Genomic DNA, 16,918 nt, shown 5'->3' with positions numbered 1-16,918 from the left:
TTTAGAAATTTGTGTAACTGAAAAAATGAACAAATATATAGTGGGCTTCTAATAAACCGTTATAGGGCCGGGCTGTAATGTTCACACCCAAAAATGGCATCGCTCAGAACCACCACAAACTTTCTCGTCCGGGAAATTTTCCGTCCGTCAATACAGTTGTCAACTGTTCGATTCATCCACATCCCGCCGGCGCCATTTCAGGCGACGAGCCTAGTTGTGAGTCATCGTCTTTTACTGCGCACAATCTCTTTTAGTCCCGTCAGGTGCGCGGCGGCATCTGACGGCGGTGCCGACAACGGAAAGAAGTCACCTGCGCGGCTTGCTCAGGTTAAGCAGCTGTTACATGAAGCCACTGAACGAGCTCAAGCTGCCGGCAATGATCCTATCCCTAAGATTACAATTGGTATTTCAATTGCCTCTATTTGAATTTCGCCTTTTTCCAGTTCCAACTTTCATTTACGTCCACTGAAAATGCCTGAAAGTTATATCTTGAAATGAAGTAGCTGTAGTATAAGAAGTACAGTACAGTTATATTTTGAAATGAAGTAACTGTAGTGTAAGAAGTACATGGTAAATATATTTGCACTTTGGGGTCGTTTGTTCGGAGATGAGTTATGCTGGACTAATTATGCATGTATTAGTTATGAAGGGATTAATTATGCAGGTATTAGTAATGAAGGGTGTTATAAACCTGTATTACTGTAATAAATATTAAAAGCAGTAAACTTTCTGAAAAAAGCCAGTAGAAATAGTATGTCAAAATAATATCTGAAAAATAATAATTTCTGTAATAAATCGAGTCCACTGAATACACGGTGTGTACTTAAGGAAATTATTTTCCTCAAGTACCCGAGGTGCTCGAATATATCCTCACAGGATAGAACGATTTAACTCACCGGAGTGCTGGTACCAAAAACGCCGATGAACAGCGAACTACTCGAAGGCTGTCAAACACACTGGAATTTTTGTGTAGAAGAAGAAGAAGATCAGAAAATTTCGTAAGGAAAGATTCTGGGATTCAAAGCATATTTATAGACTTTTTGGCACTGTTTCTGAAAAGATTTGCGACTTTTCAGAAACAACCATGGCTGTTGGAACAGGCTGTTTGAAATATTGCGGGAAAACAGATTTAAAATAATGCGGGAAAGAAAACGGGCTTGACCGGATCGGGTCGCGGGTCATGGGTTATTCCGGATTGAATTTTCGTTAATTAATTTAATTAATTAATTAAATAATTCAAAGGAATTTTGTCCAAAAAGATTAATCAATCAATCGATCTTTGACCAAATCCGAATCCGAAGCCGAAGCCGAAACCGAAACTGAGCCGAGCGAGCGACGACGACGCGAGGCTTGCCTTCTTCTTAACTCTTTAAGAGCTAGAAGAAGAGCAATTGTATATATACCCATCAAAAACTTTTTCTTTTTCCAATATGTGACAATGTCCCTTTGCCAAGGAGGGGAACTCAAATATTTCATTTTCCTTCCATTTCCTATTCACCCTCTTTAAGCTACACAAGCTTAAAATCCCAACAATCCCCCACATGAATGGGGAATGACTATAAAAAAAGAAAAGAAAAAGGAATGCACGGACACGTGTGTGTTTTACATGCAAGAATTAATTGCATATGGATAAGTAGGTTTCCTTTTGAACTTTCCGTACTGAACTTATATCGGATATACTTGGTCAATCGATAGATTTGATATTTTTGAACCGTCGAGCTTTGTTGTATACCTAGACAACATAATGTCACACAATCAATCCTTAACCATCTATGGTTCTCACGGTTGTGTTCGTTTCAGCCATGAACACCGCCTGGTTTCATGAGTGCTTAGAGAATGGGCCTTTACTTTCATTCCCCTTGGAGCGGCTTACACTTCACACTCACATAGGTGATTTCTATACGTGTAATCCTATAGACACACTATCTGGTCATATCCTGCTAGACTTAGCAAATCATTAAAAAACTTTAAGCTTTGTTGACTCATCAAAAAGCCTTAATGCTTTACCTCGATTTCTGAATATTGTCTTCATCACGAGAATAGGTTGAGTTATTTGACAATGTTGAACTGTCATTCATAATTTTGTTTGATCTCTTTGAACCTAGCTCGTGGGATCTCCAGTCTGCTAGGTAGAGTTACCGTCATGATGACTTGTCCTGTACCTTAACCCCATTCCCTTTGATGATCTTTCAATTGCCTCTCTAGATAGGCCTTTTGTAAGTGGATCCGACATGTTATCTCTTGACTTTACGTAGTCAATTGTGATAACACCACTAAAGAGTAGTTGTCTAACGGTATTGTATCTCCGTCGTATATGACGAGTTTTTCAGTTATACATAACGCTCCCTGCTCTGCCTATTGCCGCTTGACTATCACAATGTATACAAATAGGTGCCAAAGGCTTGGGCCAAAATGGAATATCTTCCAAGAAATTCCGGAGCCATTCAGCTTCTTCACGGCCTTATCTAAAGCTATGAATTCAGATTCCATTGTAGAACGGGCAATGCACGTTTGTTTGGATGATTTCCAAGACACTGCTCCACCCCCAATTGTGAAAACATATCCACTCGTGGATTTAACTTCAGATGATTCGGTGATCCAATTTGCATCACTATATCCCTCAATCACGGAGTGATATTTGTTATAATGTAAAGCATAATTTTGGGTATGTTTCAGATACCCCAAAACTCGTTTTATTGCCATCCAATGTATTTGATTGAGATTACTTATAAACCGACTCAGTTTGCTAATAGCACATGCTATATCTGGTCGCATACAATTTATGATATACATCAAACTTCCCAATACACTTGCATAGTCTAGTTGTGAGTCACTTTCACCTTCATTCTTTTGAAGTGTATAACTCACGTCAATTGGAGTCTTGGCAATCTTGAAATCCAAATACTTGAACTTGTCAAGTACCTTTTCAATGTAGTGAGACTGTGATAATGCTAGAGCTTGTAGAGTCTTGTGAATTCTGATTCCTAAGATCACATGAGCAACTCCTAAGTCTTTCATGTCGAATTTGCTAGCCAACATGCGCTTAGTAGCATTTATATCTGCCATTTTTTTTGCCCATTATCAACATGTCATCAACATATAAACAAACAATGACTTCATGACTTAGAGTGTTTTTAATGTAACCACATTTGTCACACTCGTTGATTTTGAACCCACTTGCCAACTTTGTTTGGTCAAATTTGGCATGCCATTGTTTGGGTGCTTGTTTAAGTCCATAAAGCGACTTAACAAGTTTGCACACTTTCTTTTCTTTACCAGGAATTCCATGTAAATCTTTTCCTCCAATTCTCCATTTAAGAAAGTTGTTTTAACATCCATTTGATGGATTTCAAGACCATACACGGCCGTTAGTGCCACTAACACTCTTCCTCGTTACTGGCGAGTAAGTGTCAAAGTAATCAAGACCTTCCTTTTGTTTATAACCTTTGACAACAAGTCTTGCCTTATATTTGTCAATGGTGCCATCAGCTTTCATTTTCCGTTTAAAGATCGATTTCGAACCTAAAGGCTTATTTCCCGGAGGAAGATAAACCAATTCCCATGTATGGTTATCCAAAATTGATTGAATCTCACTATTGACTGCCTCTTTCTAAAACGCTGAATCAGAAGATGACATAGCTGCTTTAAAAGTTTGAGGCTCATTTTCAAGCAAGAATGTCACAAAATCTGGTCCAAAGGAAGTAGATGTTCTTTGACGTTTGCTACGCCTTGGATCTTCTATACTTGGAGTATTTTCCTTTGGTTCTTCCCGAGGTCGTTTAGGTCTTTCACTTAACGACTCGCATTCAGTTATACGGATAGATGCTTTCAAAGAATTCAGCATTATCTGATTCCATTACCGTATTAACATGAATTTCGGGATTATCGGATTTATGAACCAAAAACCGACATGCTTTACTGTTTGTAGCATATCCAATGAAAACGCAATCTACAGTTTTTGGTCCGATTTTAACCCTTTTAGGTAAAGGAACTTGTACCTTTGCTAGACACCCCCACACTTTGAAATATTTCAAGTTGGGTTTTCTTCCTTTCCATTTTTCATATGGAATAGATTGCGTTTTGCTGTGGGGTACTCTGTTGAGTATTCGGTTAGCTGTAAGGATAGCTTCCCCTCCCACAAACTCTGCGGTAATCCGGAACTTATTAATAAAGAATTCGTCATTTCCTTTAATGTCCGATTTTTCCTTTCCGCAATTCCATTGGATTGAGGTGTGTAAGGTGCAGTAGTTTGATGGATAATTTCATATTCCGAACATATTTCTGCAAACGAAGATTCATATTCTCTACCCCTATCACTTCTAATCATTTTGATCTTTTTATTCAATTGATTCTCCACTTCATTCTTGTATTGCTTAAATGCTTCAATTGCTTCATCCTTACTATTAAGCAAATAAACATAACAATATCGAGTGCAATCGTCAATAAAAGTAATAAAATACTTTTTCCCACCTTGAGATGGTGTCGACTTCATATCACAAATATCAGTATGAATTAAGTCTAAAGGATTTGAATTCCTTTCAATAGACTTACAAGGATATTTTACAAACTTAGATTCAACACATATTTGACATTTTGATTTATTACACTCGAATTTAGGCAATACCTCTAAATTAATTAACTTTCGCAAGATTTTGTAATTGACATGTCCTAAACGAATATGCCATAAATCATTTGACTCTAATAAATAAGAAGAAGCTGAAATTTTATTCATACTGTCAACAACCATTACGTTTAGTTTGAAAAAGGCCCTCTGTGAGGTAGCCCTTTCCAACATACATTTTATTTTTGCTTACAACAACTTTATCAGAAACAAATACACATTTAAATCCATTCTTAACAAGTAAAGAAGTAGAAACAAAATTCTTCCTAATAGTAGGAACATGAAGAACGTTGTTGAGCGTTAACACTTTGCCGGAAGTCATCTTTAGGAATATCTTCCCATAACCTTCAATCTTGGCTGTTGTAGTATTTCCCATGGAAAGCTCTTTTTCGGGACCAGCAATAGAGTAAGTCGCAAATGTTTCTTTGATATCACAAACATGTCGAGTGGCTCCAGAGTCAATCCACCACTCCTTCGGATTTCCAACTAGATTGCATTCCGAAAGCATTGCACACAGATCATCAATGTCATCATTCTTCTCTACTATGTTGGTCTGTCCCTTCTTCTTATCCTTTTTCGGGAGACGACAATCAGGGGCTTTGTGACCGATTTTTCCACAATTGTAGCAGTTGCCCTTGAATTTCTTTTTGTTCTGCTCCTTAGTCTGTCCAGAAGACCTTTTTCTCTTTTTACTTTTTGGAGCAGTCTCCTCAACGATATTAGCTCCCATGATTGTTGAATTTCCACGAGACTTCTTCTCGGCTGTTTTGTTGTCTTCCTCAATCTTGAGACGAATCACAAGATCTTCCAACTTCATTTCTTTGCGCTTGTGCTTAAGATCGTTCTTGAAGTCTCTCCACGAAGGAGGCAATTTTTCAATCATTGCAGCCACTTGAAATTCTTCATTCACGACCATACCTTCAGCAATAAGGTCGTGAAAAATAAGTTGAAGCTCCCGAACTTGGGTTCCAATAGTTTTGCTGTCTATCATTTTATAGTCTAGAAACTTGGTAACCACGAACTTCTTCAAGCATGCATCTTCAGTTTTGTACTTCTTCTCAAGTGCGTCCCATAATTCTTTCGAAGTATTCATCGCACTGTTACACATTGTACAAGTCATCCTTTAAAGCGCTTAAGATATAGCCTTTACAAAGAAAATCTGCCTGTTTCCACGCCTCAACAATCATGAATTTCTCGTTGTCCGGCATGTCCGTAGCAGGCACTGGAGGTTCTTCACTAGTGAATTTCTGCATACCAAGTATGGTAAGCCAAAAGAACACCCTTTGCTGCCATCCTTTGAAGTTTGCTCCAGAAAATTTTCCTGATTTTTCGGCCGGTGGAACAGCAGTCCGGCTTGACGAGGCTATCGTCGTTGCCGCAACAGTTGAAGAAGAATTTGCGTTATCAATCGCCATTTCTCACTGTCAACAACAGAAGAGTTTAATTAATGGCAAAACCAGAACAGTAAACAATACTGTAATTACCAATAAACAGTACGTACGATAAATAAAAACTGAAGTTTTTATATACTGTTTCACACAAAACGATGAAGTTTTTATGTTCTTCAAATCGTTTTCTGAATTTCAACACTCTGATGAAGTTTTTATATCTTCAAATCAGAATAGTAAAATTCAGAAGGAGTAGAAAACCACACAGGTTTTAATCTCCATAAACAGAATACAAAATATAAAATAATTTCCTTAAGATTGTTATAAACCTATATTACTGTAATAAATATTAAAAACAGTAAACTTTCTGAAGAAAGTCGGTAGAAACAGTATGTCAAAATAATATCTGAAAAAAATAATTTTTGGAATAAATCGAGCCCACTGAATACACAGTGTGTCCTTAAGGAAATTATCCCCCTCAAGTACCCGAGGTGCTGGATATATCCTCCCAGGATAGAACGATTTAACTCACTGGAGTGTTGGTACAAAAAACACAGATGAACAACGAACCACTCAAAGGCTGTAAAACACACTGGAATTTTTGTGAAGAAGAAAAAGAAGATCAGAAAATTTCGTAAGGAAAGATTCTGGGATTCAAAGCATATTTATAGATTTTCTGGCACTGTTTCTGAAAAGGTTTGCAACTTTTCAGAAACAACTATGGCTGTTGGAACAAGTTGTTTGAAATATTGCGGGAAAACAGATTTAAAATAATGCGGGAAAGAAAACGGGCCTGACCGGACCGGGTCGCGGGTTATGGGTTATTCCGGATTGAATTTTCGTTAATTAATTTAATTAATTAATTAAATAATTCAAAGGAATTTTGTCCATAAAGATTAATCAATCAATCGATCTTTGACCAAATCCAACCTTTCAGAAACAACCATGGCTGTTGGAACAGGCTGTTTGAAATATTGCGGGAAAACGGATTTAAAATAATCCGTTAAAGAAAACGGGCCTGACTGGACCGGGTCGCGGGTCATGGGTTATTACGGATTGAATTTTCGTTAATTAATTTAATTAATTAATTAAATAATTGAAAGGAATTTTGTCCAAAAAGATTAATCAATCGATCGATCTTTGACCGAATCCGAATCCGAGCCGAGCGAGCGACGACGACGGCGCGAGGCTTGCCTTTTTGTTAACTCTTTAAGAGTTAGAAGAAGAGCAATTGTATATATACCCATCAAAAGCCTTTTCTTCCTCCAATATGGGACAATGTCCCTTTGCCAAGGAGGGAAATTAATCAATCAATCGATCTTTGACCAAATCCCAAACCTAAGCCGAAGCCGAGCGAGCGACGACGACGACGACGACGACGCGAGGCTTGTCTTCTTCTTAACTCTTTAAGAGCTAGAAGAAGAGCAATTGTATATATACCCATCAAAAGCCTTTTCTTCCTCCAATATGGGACAATATCCCTTTGCCAAGGAGGGAAACTCAAATATTTCATTTTCCCTCCATTTCCTATTCACCCTTTTTAAGCTACACAAGCTTAAAATCCCAATAAAGGGATTAATTATGCAGGTATTAGTTATGAAGAGATTAATTATGCAGGTATTAGTTATGCTTAGATTAGTTATGCAAGTATTAATTATGCAGGACATAGTTATGCTGGAATTAAAATATAGGAATTATTTCTTTTTGGAGGTTTGAGTTCTTTGGCAACTGAAATAAAACATGCCTTGGGGATGATTGCAACACCTTATATCAATTTACTCAATTTTAATGTGTACTGCCATGAAAACAATAATGGTGTTATTTATAATAGTGATTAATGAAGTTTAACACTTCAATCCAACAGATGTTCAGATTCATTTTGATCTAGGACCGATATGCGAACATGTTTCAATATTGAAAACAACAGTAATATGTTTTTTTTAATATGTACTATTTACTATGATTTTGTGTCCTATGAAATCCTAAAAGCACTAGAAAGGAAAAGGAATGAATTAGAAATGTTGATCATTATAAAACAAAAGTATTCAGAAGCATGCATGAGGGTATTTTTGTCACTTAATTGGTTTAATCCATGTATTATTTAATACACGTATTCTTATTCCATATTCTATCCTGCATAAAATAATACAAAAATTTCTCTCATTATTGTATACAAGTATTATTTTATACGGGTATAAAAAAAGAAAAAAACCTAATCAAATGTTGTATTAGTTGTGCAAGATTTTATATGGAATTCAAAACATCAACCAAACATTATGGGTGGATTTTATACATGGTTATACATGAATTAATGCACAAGGAAGGCAAACCAAACTACCCCTTAGTGTTTACACCAAATTATATAATTTAACCTTAGCAGCTAAATACTAAAGCGAGAATACACATAACTTAACCATGATTAAACGATTGTGTGTATAAAAGTCAAATGGCTCGCATTTATTAGTCTGGTCTAAATATCGGGTGCAGGTAATTTTTACCCGAGGTACAACCATGAAGTGGATTTGGCACTTAATTTTTTTTTTTTTTGAATGAAGTATATTTGGCACTTAAATTTAGTTGGTGTTATTACGGATTGGCCACTCCAATTAGTTATGATTGAGACATAATTGATTGATTGATATTCTTTCACTTTTGTTTCTCCATATAGGGATACTTGATAATAATTATATAGGGTTAAGCACAAGTAGTGTTTTCTTACTTGCTGATTGCATATCAAATTTTCTTACTTGCTGATTGCATATCAAATGGCATTCTGGAAAATAATTGTGTAAAGTGTAAATATATTACCTTACAAGTGATGTCCGCATGACTATGCTATAGTGGCATGACTTGGAAGTTGGAAGATAAAGTGACCGGCTTCATCAAATGAGTTTTGTGTTATGCTGAGAATGTTACTTCTTCAGTGGCTCTTTTTGGTTTTCGGTTAGGGTCTGGAGTCTTTGGTGACTTAGTCTTCAAATTATCGGGGATTCAGCAGAGTAGATATTGAGGAATTTGTATGTGATGTATAGGGCTGTAGGTAATAAGGAAATTTGTCTAGAGTAGCCACAAATGTTAAAATGCTTTTGACTGCTAGAATGGGTATAGTCTAAGCCTTGGTGGGCAGAGTTGCTCGGTACATGTGCTAGTGGGAGATAGCAAGTACCTAGGGAAATAGTCGAGGTGCGTGCAAATTGGTCCAGACACCACTGTCTTAAAGAAAGAAAAAATATGTATAGCTTAATATCAATGTCAAAGACTATGGGGATAGTGATCAAATCACATGTAGAGTAGGAGTGTAGAGATATTGCCAAATTTGAATTTATTCTGGAGTCCTTGTTAATTCTTAGGACAGAAGTGGTTGTAGCAGCTACAATATGAAATTGCTTAAGGTGGCTCTTCTACTCATCGAAGAGCTGAAAATCTCTTGGACTATCTGATATTCATCAAAAGCTTTCTTTTTCATGAATATTTTCTCAAGCAAGTACTATCTTATAGTGACCTATAAAACATCTTTGTGACTTATTCAAGATCTTTGTATCATCTTATGACTGAAGTAGATAGGGTCATGGTGTTTGGGGATTTTCCTATTTTTGGGGGTGGGGTGGGGGGGGGGGGGTAGGAAAATGAAAAATTAGAATGTGCGATCTCTTGTTCATTACATATTCTTGTTTTCAATATTCAATTAGATTTGGGAGAAGTGTTGTGTCTGATTAATTATTCAGCTTGGTTTTTCAGGATGTCTTGTATATTGAACAAACTGGAAAAGCTAACAATATTTGTGGTGCTCTTCTTTGTTTTGGTCCAGATCATGTTATTGTTAACTTTGCAAGAAGCGGAGGTCCTGGAGGTCAAAATGTCAATAAAGGTCTGGTGCAGCTTCTTTCAGAAGATAAAATTGCCTTCTATGTTTTCATTTTCTTCTTTTATTCAAGGAATTTCTATCATTACAGTAAATACCAAGGTGGATATGCGGTTTAATGTTAAAAATGCTTATTGGTTAAGTGACAGAGTCAGAGAGAAGATTTTGCAAATGGTGAGCTAACACCTGTCTTTCACTGTGTATGCTTTCTCTATAGATATAACGTGGTGGTTTTGATGGGTGGTATCTCAGTTTTCATTTCGTCCAGCTAGCTATTTGAATTAGTACTAGAATGTTAAAGTCTGTTTCTTGGTTCTTCCTACTTTACATCGCTTGCAAGAAGGGTTTGTGATATTGAGAGAGAGAGAGCGCAATTCAGCTCTTTGTTAATTACTGAACGCATATGGAGTATCTTTATGAAGTAACTGGCTCATCTATCTTGATAGTTACATGATGGTTTGAAGGGACACCTTTCTACTGTTTTCTTTTCATAAATATATGGCTTCAGAGGCTATGGAATGGTGGCAATAGTTCTTCATCGGATGCTATTAACTTTCCTGCACTGATTCTAGATCCATAATTAGGTGATAAAAGTATGCTGATTAATGATATGCTTATTGTAAGCGTATCTGATTACTGCACTTGCTATATTGCTAATCACTCTTGACTGTTCTTTGATCATGTACATTAGTAAATTTATGGGCTAATGGGGCAATGTTTATTTGGTTCTATTGGAAAGACTATCTAGTGAAAATGTCATTTTACTTCTTGTCGTGCGTAATTTATTGTTGTTCACATATAATTATTGTGATCTAATATATTGCAACTCACATAACAATATTGCTAAGTTTTTAATATTCTAAACAGGAAAAGAATCGGATAAATAAGGACGGAGAGCTTGTGATCTCTTCAACAAAGACGAGAACTCAGAAGTTAGCCTCTTCCCTATATCTATATATATCTATATATATATCTATATATTTTTAAATGTTTGCTTAGTCAAGGCCACAGAGCTGATTGTGTGCTATGATTATTTTCAGGGGTAACATTGAAGATGCTTTGAATAAATTACAGGTATTCATAAGGAACATTCTATGTATGACTGTTCTCTCTTTCTGTCAATTGGAATGGTAGAAGTCTATCCTTGAGGGTCAGATGATGTTTCATTGAGTAGAGTTAATCCTCAGTATACAGGTCTATTATGAATTACTCAGTAAGCTCAATATCACAGGCTATAATAGATGCTGCTTCTTATGTACCACCGCCTCCATCTGAAGAGCAAGTGAAAAGAATAGCAAAATTGTAAGTGTTGTCAAACCAACCTACGTTACACACAGTGGCGGAGCCACATGCACTCTAGGGGTGTCAAAACACCCCTTCGTAGAAAAATTACACTGTTTAGCTTGGTAAATTTTTAAAAAATATGTATATATACTATATAATGACACCCCTTGACTTATTGGTTGAGTTTATTTCTTTATATTTTGGCTCTCCTTAATGAAAATCCTGGCTCCACCACTGGTTACACGTATTATTTACCAAATTCTTGAATGCAAACTTGTATTTTTCTGGAATGACCAAGCTTCTTTCCTTATACAAACAGGGCTGCTATTGGAGAGCGCAAACGGCTTGACAATAAGAAGGCTCAATCACAAAAGAAGGCCATGCGAAGAAGCAAAGACAGTTGGGACTGATTCCAAGAGTTCGAGATTGGCATGCCGGATTCTTGTCCAACATAGGCATTGGTTCTGCTATCAAATTCTCCCGGTGCTTTGATCATGTCCTTTGTCCGATTTTTATACGATACAAAAATGGTTTGAGGAATTAGTATAAAATCTATCTCTGTAGGGCGTTAAGATGACAAGCTTCTTGATATGACTATACAGCTAAAAGAATGTAGACTTTGTCGACCAGCCTAAGTTTTAGCTGAGAGGATTACTGAAAGCAAAGGATCTTGAACTTCCTTTCCTTTCTGAAGATGTTGATATTAGATAGATAGTTGACAAAAGAAGAATAAGGTGGCCACCCGTCTTTCTTTATGTACTCAGTTCTCATGTATGGATGGATAAATTTCACATAATTTTGTACGAAACACTCTTGTTTGGGACAATGAACCAGATTCCAATTTTTAAAGTCTGAAACGAGGGAATTTTTTGGCGATTGATCTTCACTCTGATATATGTCATAATTTTTTTTTTCATAAGAGCAAATAGGTATGATGATAGTAATAAAAATCAACTCTGATTTAGTAATCTGGTCTCCTACATTACCACGAATATGCTGACTAACAATCTCACCCTTCAATTATTATTGTTCTAGACTAGAAGGTGATATATCAGAAACAACAAAAGAGGTAAGAGTACCGAACTCTACCAAAAGCGACCATTATTGTACAAGCATTTAATGCTATTTGCCTTTCTCGAAGACCAGGAGAAGCAACGGAAATGAGGTCAGAAATTATGATTTCTGATCAATTCTGTCTATTTGTGTAACAACTATAAAAGACAAAGTGCTATTTCATCCAAATATTTCTGACCATATATAGTTATATACAACTTTCATCAACTAGATAAGCACCATCATATATCAAAATTGCCAAAACCGAGATCGTCTAATTTTTTGTATCATCTATATACAGAACCCAAAAGAAAAGTAAGAAAATAATTAAACAAGAGAATAGGGGAGAGGAAAAAGACAAATGACAAACCAAAAAAAAAAAAAAGAATTGTCCATTCCCTAACGTCATCACTTGCGTATCACAAACTCCTCCCCTGATTCTCTATCAAAATGTCTAATCCATCGACTTTCATTCTTCCCTGAACCACCCTTTTCTCCGCCGCTCACGGTGGCTCCAACATGAGCAATATCCAAACCTTTACCCACCGGCAGAAAAACTGACCGTACAATTCTTGATTTTCCGTCAAGTACACTCCGCCACCGGAAATCAGATTCAACTCTTGAACTTGCATTCTTACATATCAAAACTGCTCCCCTATGACCCAACTTCGCCACCCTCAAAATTCTACCAAAATCATTTCTCCTACAATCCACCACCAAAAAATCTATCCCCATTAACCCTTCCATTGCTTCTTCCGGTTCTCCGACCACAACTTCCGGCGACATTCCGGCATGTTCCATGGCTTGAATATACTCCGTTCTTGAATCTTCGTCAGGTACTAAGCAAATATGCCTGCCACATGTAACATGACTAGCAACTGCTAATCCAATACTTGTTGCCATAACCCCACCTCTTGACCATGTTTCTACGATTATTTGTGCGTCCCAACCTGCTGCCATCGCTGATATCAACTCTGCTACGCTGGATTCTTTAAATATTTCACACTGTATAATAATCATTTAAAATCAAGAACATCAATGACCTTTTAATCAAAAAGAAAATTTTCTAGGAAAAAAGGAGTAAAATGATGAATACTTACGGATTTAACAGTACCAATATAAGCTTTAGAGGCTTTTTCTGGAGACCAAACCAACTTCATTTCTCTCTTTTAGTTTCTCTATATGTGTCGTTGTTGTTGGTGTAAATGGGGTTTTTGTAGTTGGTAAATCTTGGTGATCAAGTTGTGTTTTTCTTTGGGGAAAAGTTTAGAAAGTGGTGAAATCTGAAATGGGAAAGAAGTATGAAATGACACGAGGCTTATATATATGAGAGAAAGAGACGGAGAGAAAAGGAAGGTGAACGAAGCGAAGCGACCCTCTAGAAAGAGGGAATTAGGCTAAGAATAAGGGAAGAGGTCAATTTCAAGAGAGTTGACATTCGGTTCCATGCAATTCCAACGTGGTGGTATTAGCTTTTCTGTGGATTTTGCCTTTTTTCTCCAACTTCTCTTGTTTAGTTTTTTACCTTTTAAACCCCCTCCACAAATGTCATATCCTTCCACCAAATACAAAATTTATAAGAAAAATAAGTATACCGTTCTAAAAATATAGTATTTGTATTTTTTAATATCTGTAATTCCAGGTCAGTATACACATTTTAACTATTATATATATCGATGAATATACCACGTAATTCTGCTCATTAGGATTTAGATAAATAATTTTTTTTTTTTTTTTTTTGTAAATATGAAAAATCATATTTGAGCAATTAACGCAGATACATATTGAATTCTAGATTCTATATAATGTTAGTGTAAAAATGTTTATATTATTAGTGTAATTTAATATAATATAATTGTTTACCCGTAAATCGGTACATTTAAATTTGTTCGTGTTTTCTAGATAAATGGATTAGTTTGATCCCAAAGATAATGAATAAATCGACTGATATGCAAGATACTTAGCTAAAAATGAAGATGAATGATAGATTAAGAGAGCCCGAGAACAAGGTTTTCAGGCGCAATGATGATAAAATTAGCAAGCGAGAGAAAAAAGATATCCGGTTGCTGCATTGAATATCTCAAATGTATTCCAAAAAAGATGTGCCTTACAATGATGGTTGAGCCTATTATTTATAGCTCAGTGAGTGTAATGGTCGGGCCCACCACTAATGACAATTATTGGAATGTGATAACGGAAACGTAACGGTAAACATAAATGCTCAGATCTCATTAATGAGCTGTTACTCTTTAATGATATGGAATTTTCTTCATTAAATGCTACCGTGCGCTACATGCTTAATCCTTTTATGGACTTCCCCTCTTCGGTGACACACGAGGTGATTGTACCCGGTTTTACATTTCTCCCGATTTTGACTCCATGTGTGCCACGTAACATACCATATTTTACCCAATACAATAATATAACGTGTTGTCCTTTTCAAGTTATCATCATATCAAGTTTGTTACAAGGGATTATAAAAATTTTATACACTTTTTGTGCAGAAAACTTAAATTCTATTTAAATGGAGCCTCACTTCACTTGTATTCTAATTACACCAACTAATTTTTCCCCCTCCAACTTCTTCTCTGTCATCGCTTACGCGGTTCAATCCCTTTTCAAAAAGAACTATTATTAGGAAATGGTGTTGATATATACAACTTGTGATCCACGATTTCTTTTCTTTTTTTTCGTTCACACAAAAAGGAAAGAGAATGTTTGCCAAGAGAGAGAGAAAAAAAAACTGAGACTCTCATCATGTACTGGGATGAGAAAACGTATTTGGGGAGAGTGCCAAATTGAAGTTGTAGAAGCAAATGTGTATACGGAGACTGAAAAATAGAAACAACAAAATCTTTGTCTACTTCCTATTAAATACACTATTTAGGAGCAGACGTTATATAAGATGGCACCATTTTTTGTAAAATGACAGCTCAATCTTTGCCTGTCCCCATTTACTCTTTTCCCCGTTGCTTAATTAATGCTCTTCTGCCTCAAACCAGCAGAAGAACAGATACCAATTACCAATTTTCTATCTTCTAATATGTGAAATATTCTTTTTAGACAGAATATATATATATATATTGCTTGGGAAATCCTGGGACGGATAGGAAGGCTGGCCCGCAGCGAGGGGAACTGCGGGCGCCGCACGGGCGAGCAGGTGCCGCTACCCAATGTAAGAAAATGGCCCCGTGATACTTGGTATCAGAGCTGATTAAGGCCATACTATGCCATGGCACAACGTCAAGGCAGAGGGTGGATATGGCTAGTGCATTTTGGATGTCAGTGCCGAGATCACGTCAAAGCAGAGATTGATGTTCATATGCCAACAAAGATCGAGAACCAGATACTAATGGTCGACGAAGGAAATGGGTGATTCCATTGTCTTTCGTCAGTCTAAGGTGCTACTGAATGAGGTGATATGCCGATGAGTCGGATGGCCAAGAGAATGCCATGTTTGCCAGGTCGTGCAACCATATTACGAAAGAGTAGGCCATGGACTATAAACTTTGGGCATGATCATAGCGGAGATCTTGCCAAGGATGCGTGCAACGCATCATGCTGAGTGTCTTTCCTTCGGGAGAAGACTTTGGGTTGCCTGAGGGCATTGCTAAGGTGAGGAAAAGAATTTGAAGCTATAGCGAAGCAGCGGAATGGGACGAGTCCCAAGTTTGGAAGGTGTCATCATTCTGGAAAGGGGTATGTCGAATGATCGGGGACCGAGAGTGTCCAAGTGCGTGGCACACCGAACCGGGAAGCCGTGCTAGCAGGACCAGGAGAGTACCTGTATATAGGGTGAGTATTGAAGTACTACCGGGAGCATTGGCTACTTGCTAAGGAAGTGACGGCCGGAGAACAAAGAACTCTGTTCGGAAAGGCGGCGATGCTATGACTTTGGGAATGTAGTACTCACCGAGGGTCGTCTCAAGAGCTGGCCGAATGCCAAGTGAGACGACAGTGCTAAAATGTATCCTCCACATTGAGTGTGGGAGGATCCCGCCTATGCAAGAGGCATAAGGGCGAAGTCGTGAGTCTGGAAGCGAACACATCTTCAAGGTAGAGTGGGCAAAGAGAGCTACAGGAGCGGAATGCTACGTGAGCTATGCCAAAGGCGTTCGAAGGCCAAGTGAGCGAATGAGCTACTAGTATGGCCAAAATGCACTAGCCATATCCACCATTTGCCTTGACGTTGTGCCATGGCATAGTATGGCCTTAATCAGCTCTCATACCAAGTATCACGGGCCCATTTCCTTACATTGGGTAGCGGCACCTGCTCGCCCGTACGGCGCCCGCAGTTCCCCTAGCTGCGGGCCAGCCTTCCTATCCGTCCCAGGATTTCCCAAGCACGATCCTGTGCCTGTCGGTTGGGGGCTCGCCCCAACTTGTGCCGCCCGTAAGATGCCTAGGCCCTTGGCCATAGGCATGTCGTAGCACTCCAACTTAGGATCACAATCCATGCGCGCCCTGGGGACTTGGCTTGGGATATGTCTTGTCCTTAGCCCAAGACTGAGCATCACTCCCGCGTGCACAGCCCAATCCTCAAGCTTACACTCATCTAGTGCATCCGCGACTAGCTCGTGCCTCGCCCGAGTAAGGCAACCTTTAGTCCTTGGCCATTGTCATGCGCCTCTTTCGTGCCATGCCCATACATAGCCCTCTTGCAGCACGCTTCCATTCCGAAATAGTGCAGTGTCGCCCACACCTGCACCT

The 16,918-nt window shown here is 37.8% G+C and overlaps 2 protein-coding genes across 3 annotated transcripts; one reads left to right on the top strand and one right to left on the bottom strand.

Moving 5' to 3' along the window:
- Positions 1-12,035, top strand: LOC104089308 (uncharacterized). Of its 2 annotated transcripts, XM_070182752.1 has the most exons (7): positions 16-403; positions 9,818-9,877; positions 9,963-10,045; positions 10,739-10,803; positions 10,912-10,945; positions 11,103-11,173; positions 11,475-12,035. In XM_070182752.1, the coding sequence occupies exons 1-7, from the start codon at positions 94-96 to the stop codon at positions 11,563-11,565; spliced, it is 714 nt and encodes a 237-aa protein (XP_070038853.1). In that variant the 5' UTR covers positions 16-93; the 3' UTR covers positions 11,566-12,035. The 2 variants fall into 2 exon arrangements, with proteins under 2 accessions (XP_070038854.1, XP_070038853.1); XM_070182753.1 differs by lacking the exon at positions 11,103-11,173 and having other exon boundaries at positions 1-403.
- Positions 12,036-12,367: 332 nt separating this feature from the next.
- LOC104089307 (uncharacterized) lies at positions 12,368-13,596 on the bottom strand. Its single transcript, XM_009594162.4, has 2 exons — positions 13,309-13,596; positions 12,368-13,213 (listed from the first exon to the last, which is right to left on the bottom strand). The coding sequence occupies exons 1-2, from the start codon at positions 13,366-13,368 to the stop codon at positions 12,617-12,619; spliced, it is 657 nt and encodes a 218-aa protein (XP_009592457.1). The 5' UTR covers positions 13,369-13,596; the 3' UTR covers positions 12,368-12,616.
- Between the last annotated feature and the right edge of the window lie 3,322 nt (positions 13,597-16,918).

Source organism: Nicotiana tomentosiformis, chromosome 8, assembly GCF_000390325.3.
Source record: "Nicotiana tomentosiformis chromosome 8, ASM39032v3, whole genome shotgun sequence".
In the NCBI taxonomy this organism is placed as follows: domain Eukaryota; kingdom Viridiplantae; phylum Streptophyta; class Magnoliopsida; order Solanales; family Solanaceae; genus Nicotiana; species Nicotiana tomentosiformis.
This window is presented reverse-complemented; position numbering and strand designations above follow the sequence as displayed.

Excerpts from the sequence above, each read along its gene's own strand:
- LOC104089308 (XM_070182752.1), top strand. The coding sequence starts at position 94 with ATGGCATCGCTCAGAACCACCACAAACTTTCTCGTCCGGGAAATTTTC. Across the intron at positions 10,804-10,911 it reads ACAAAGACGAGAACTCAGAA|GGGTAACATTGAAGATGCTT; the intron begins GTTAGCCTCTTC and ends GATTATTTTCAG. Across the intron at positions 11,174-11,474 it reads GTGAAAAGAATAGCAAAATT|GGCTGCTATTGGAGAGCGCA; the intron begins GTAAGTGTTGTC and ends TTATACAAACAG.
- LOC104089307 (XM_009594162.4), bottom strand. The coding sequence starts at position 13,368 with ATGAAGTTGGTTTGGTCTCCAGAAAAAGCCTCTAAAGCTTATATTGGT. Across the intron at positions 13,214-13,308 it reads ATATTGGTACTGTTAAATCC|TGTGAAATATTTAAAGAATC; the intron begins GTAAGTATTCAT and ends ATTATTATACAG.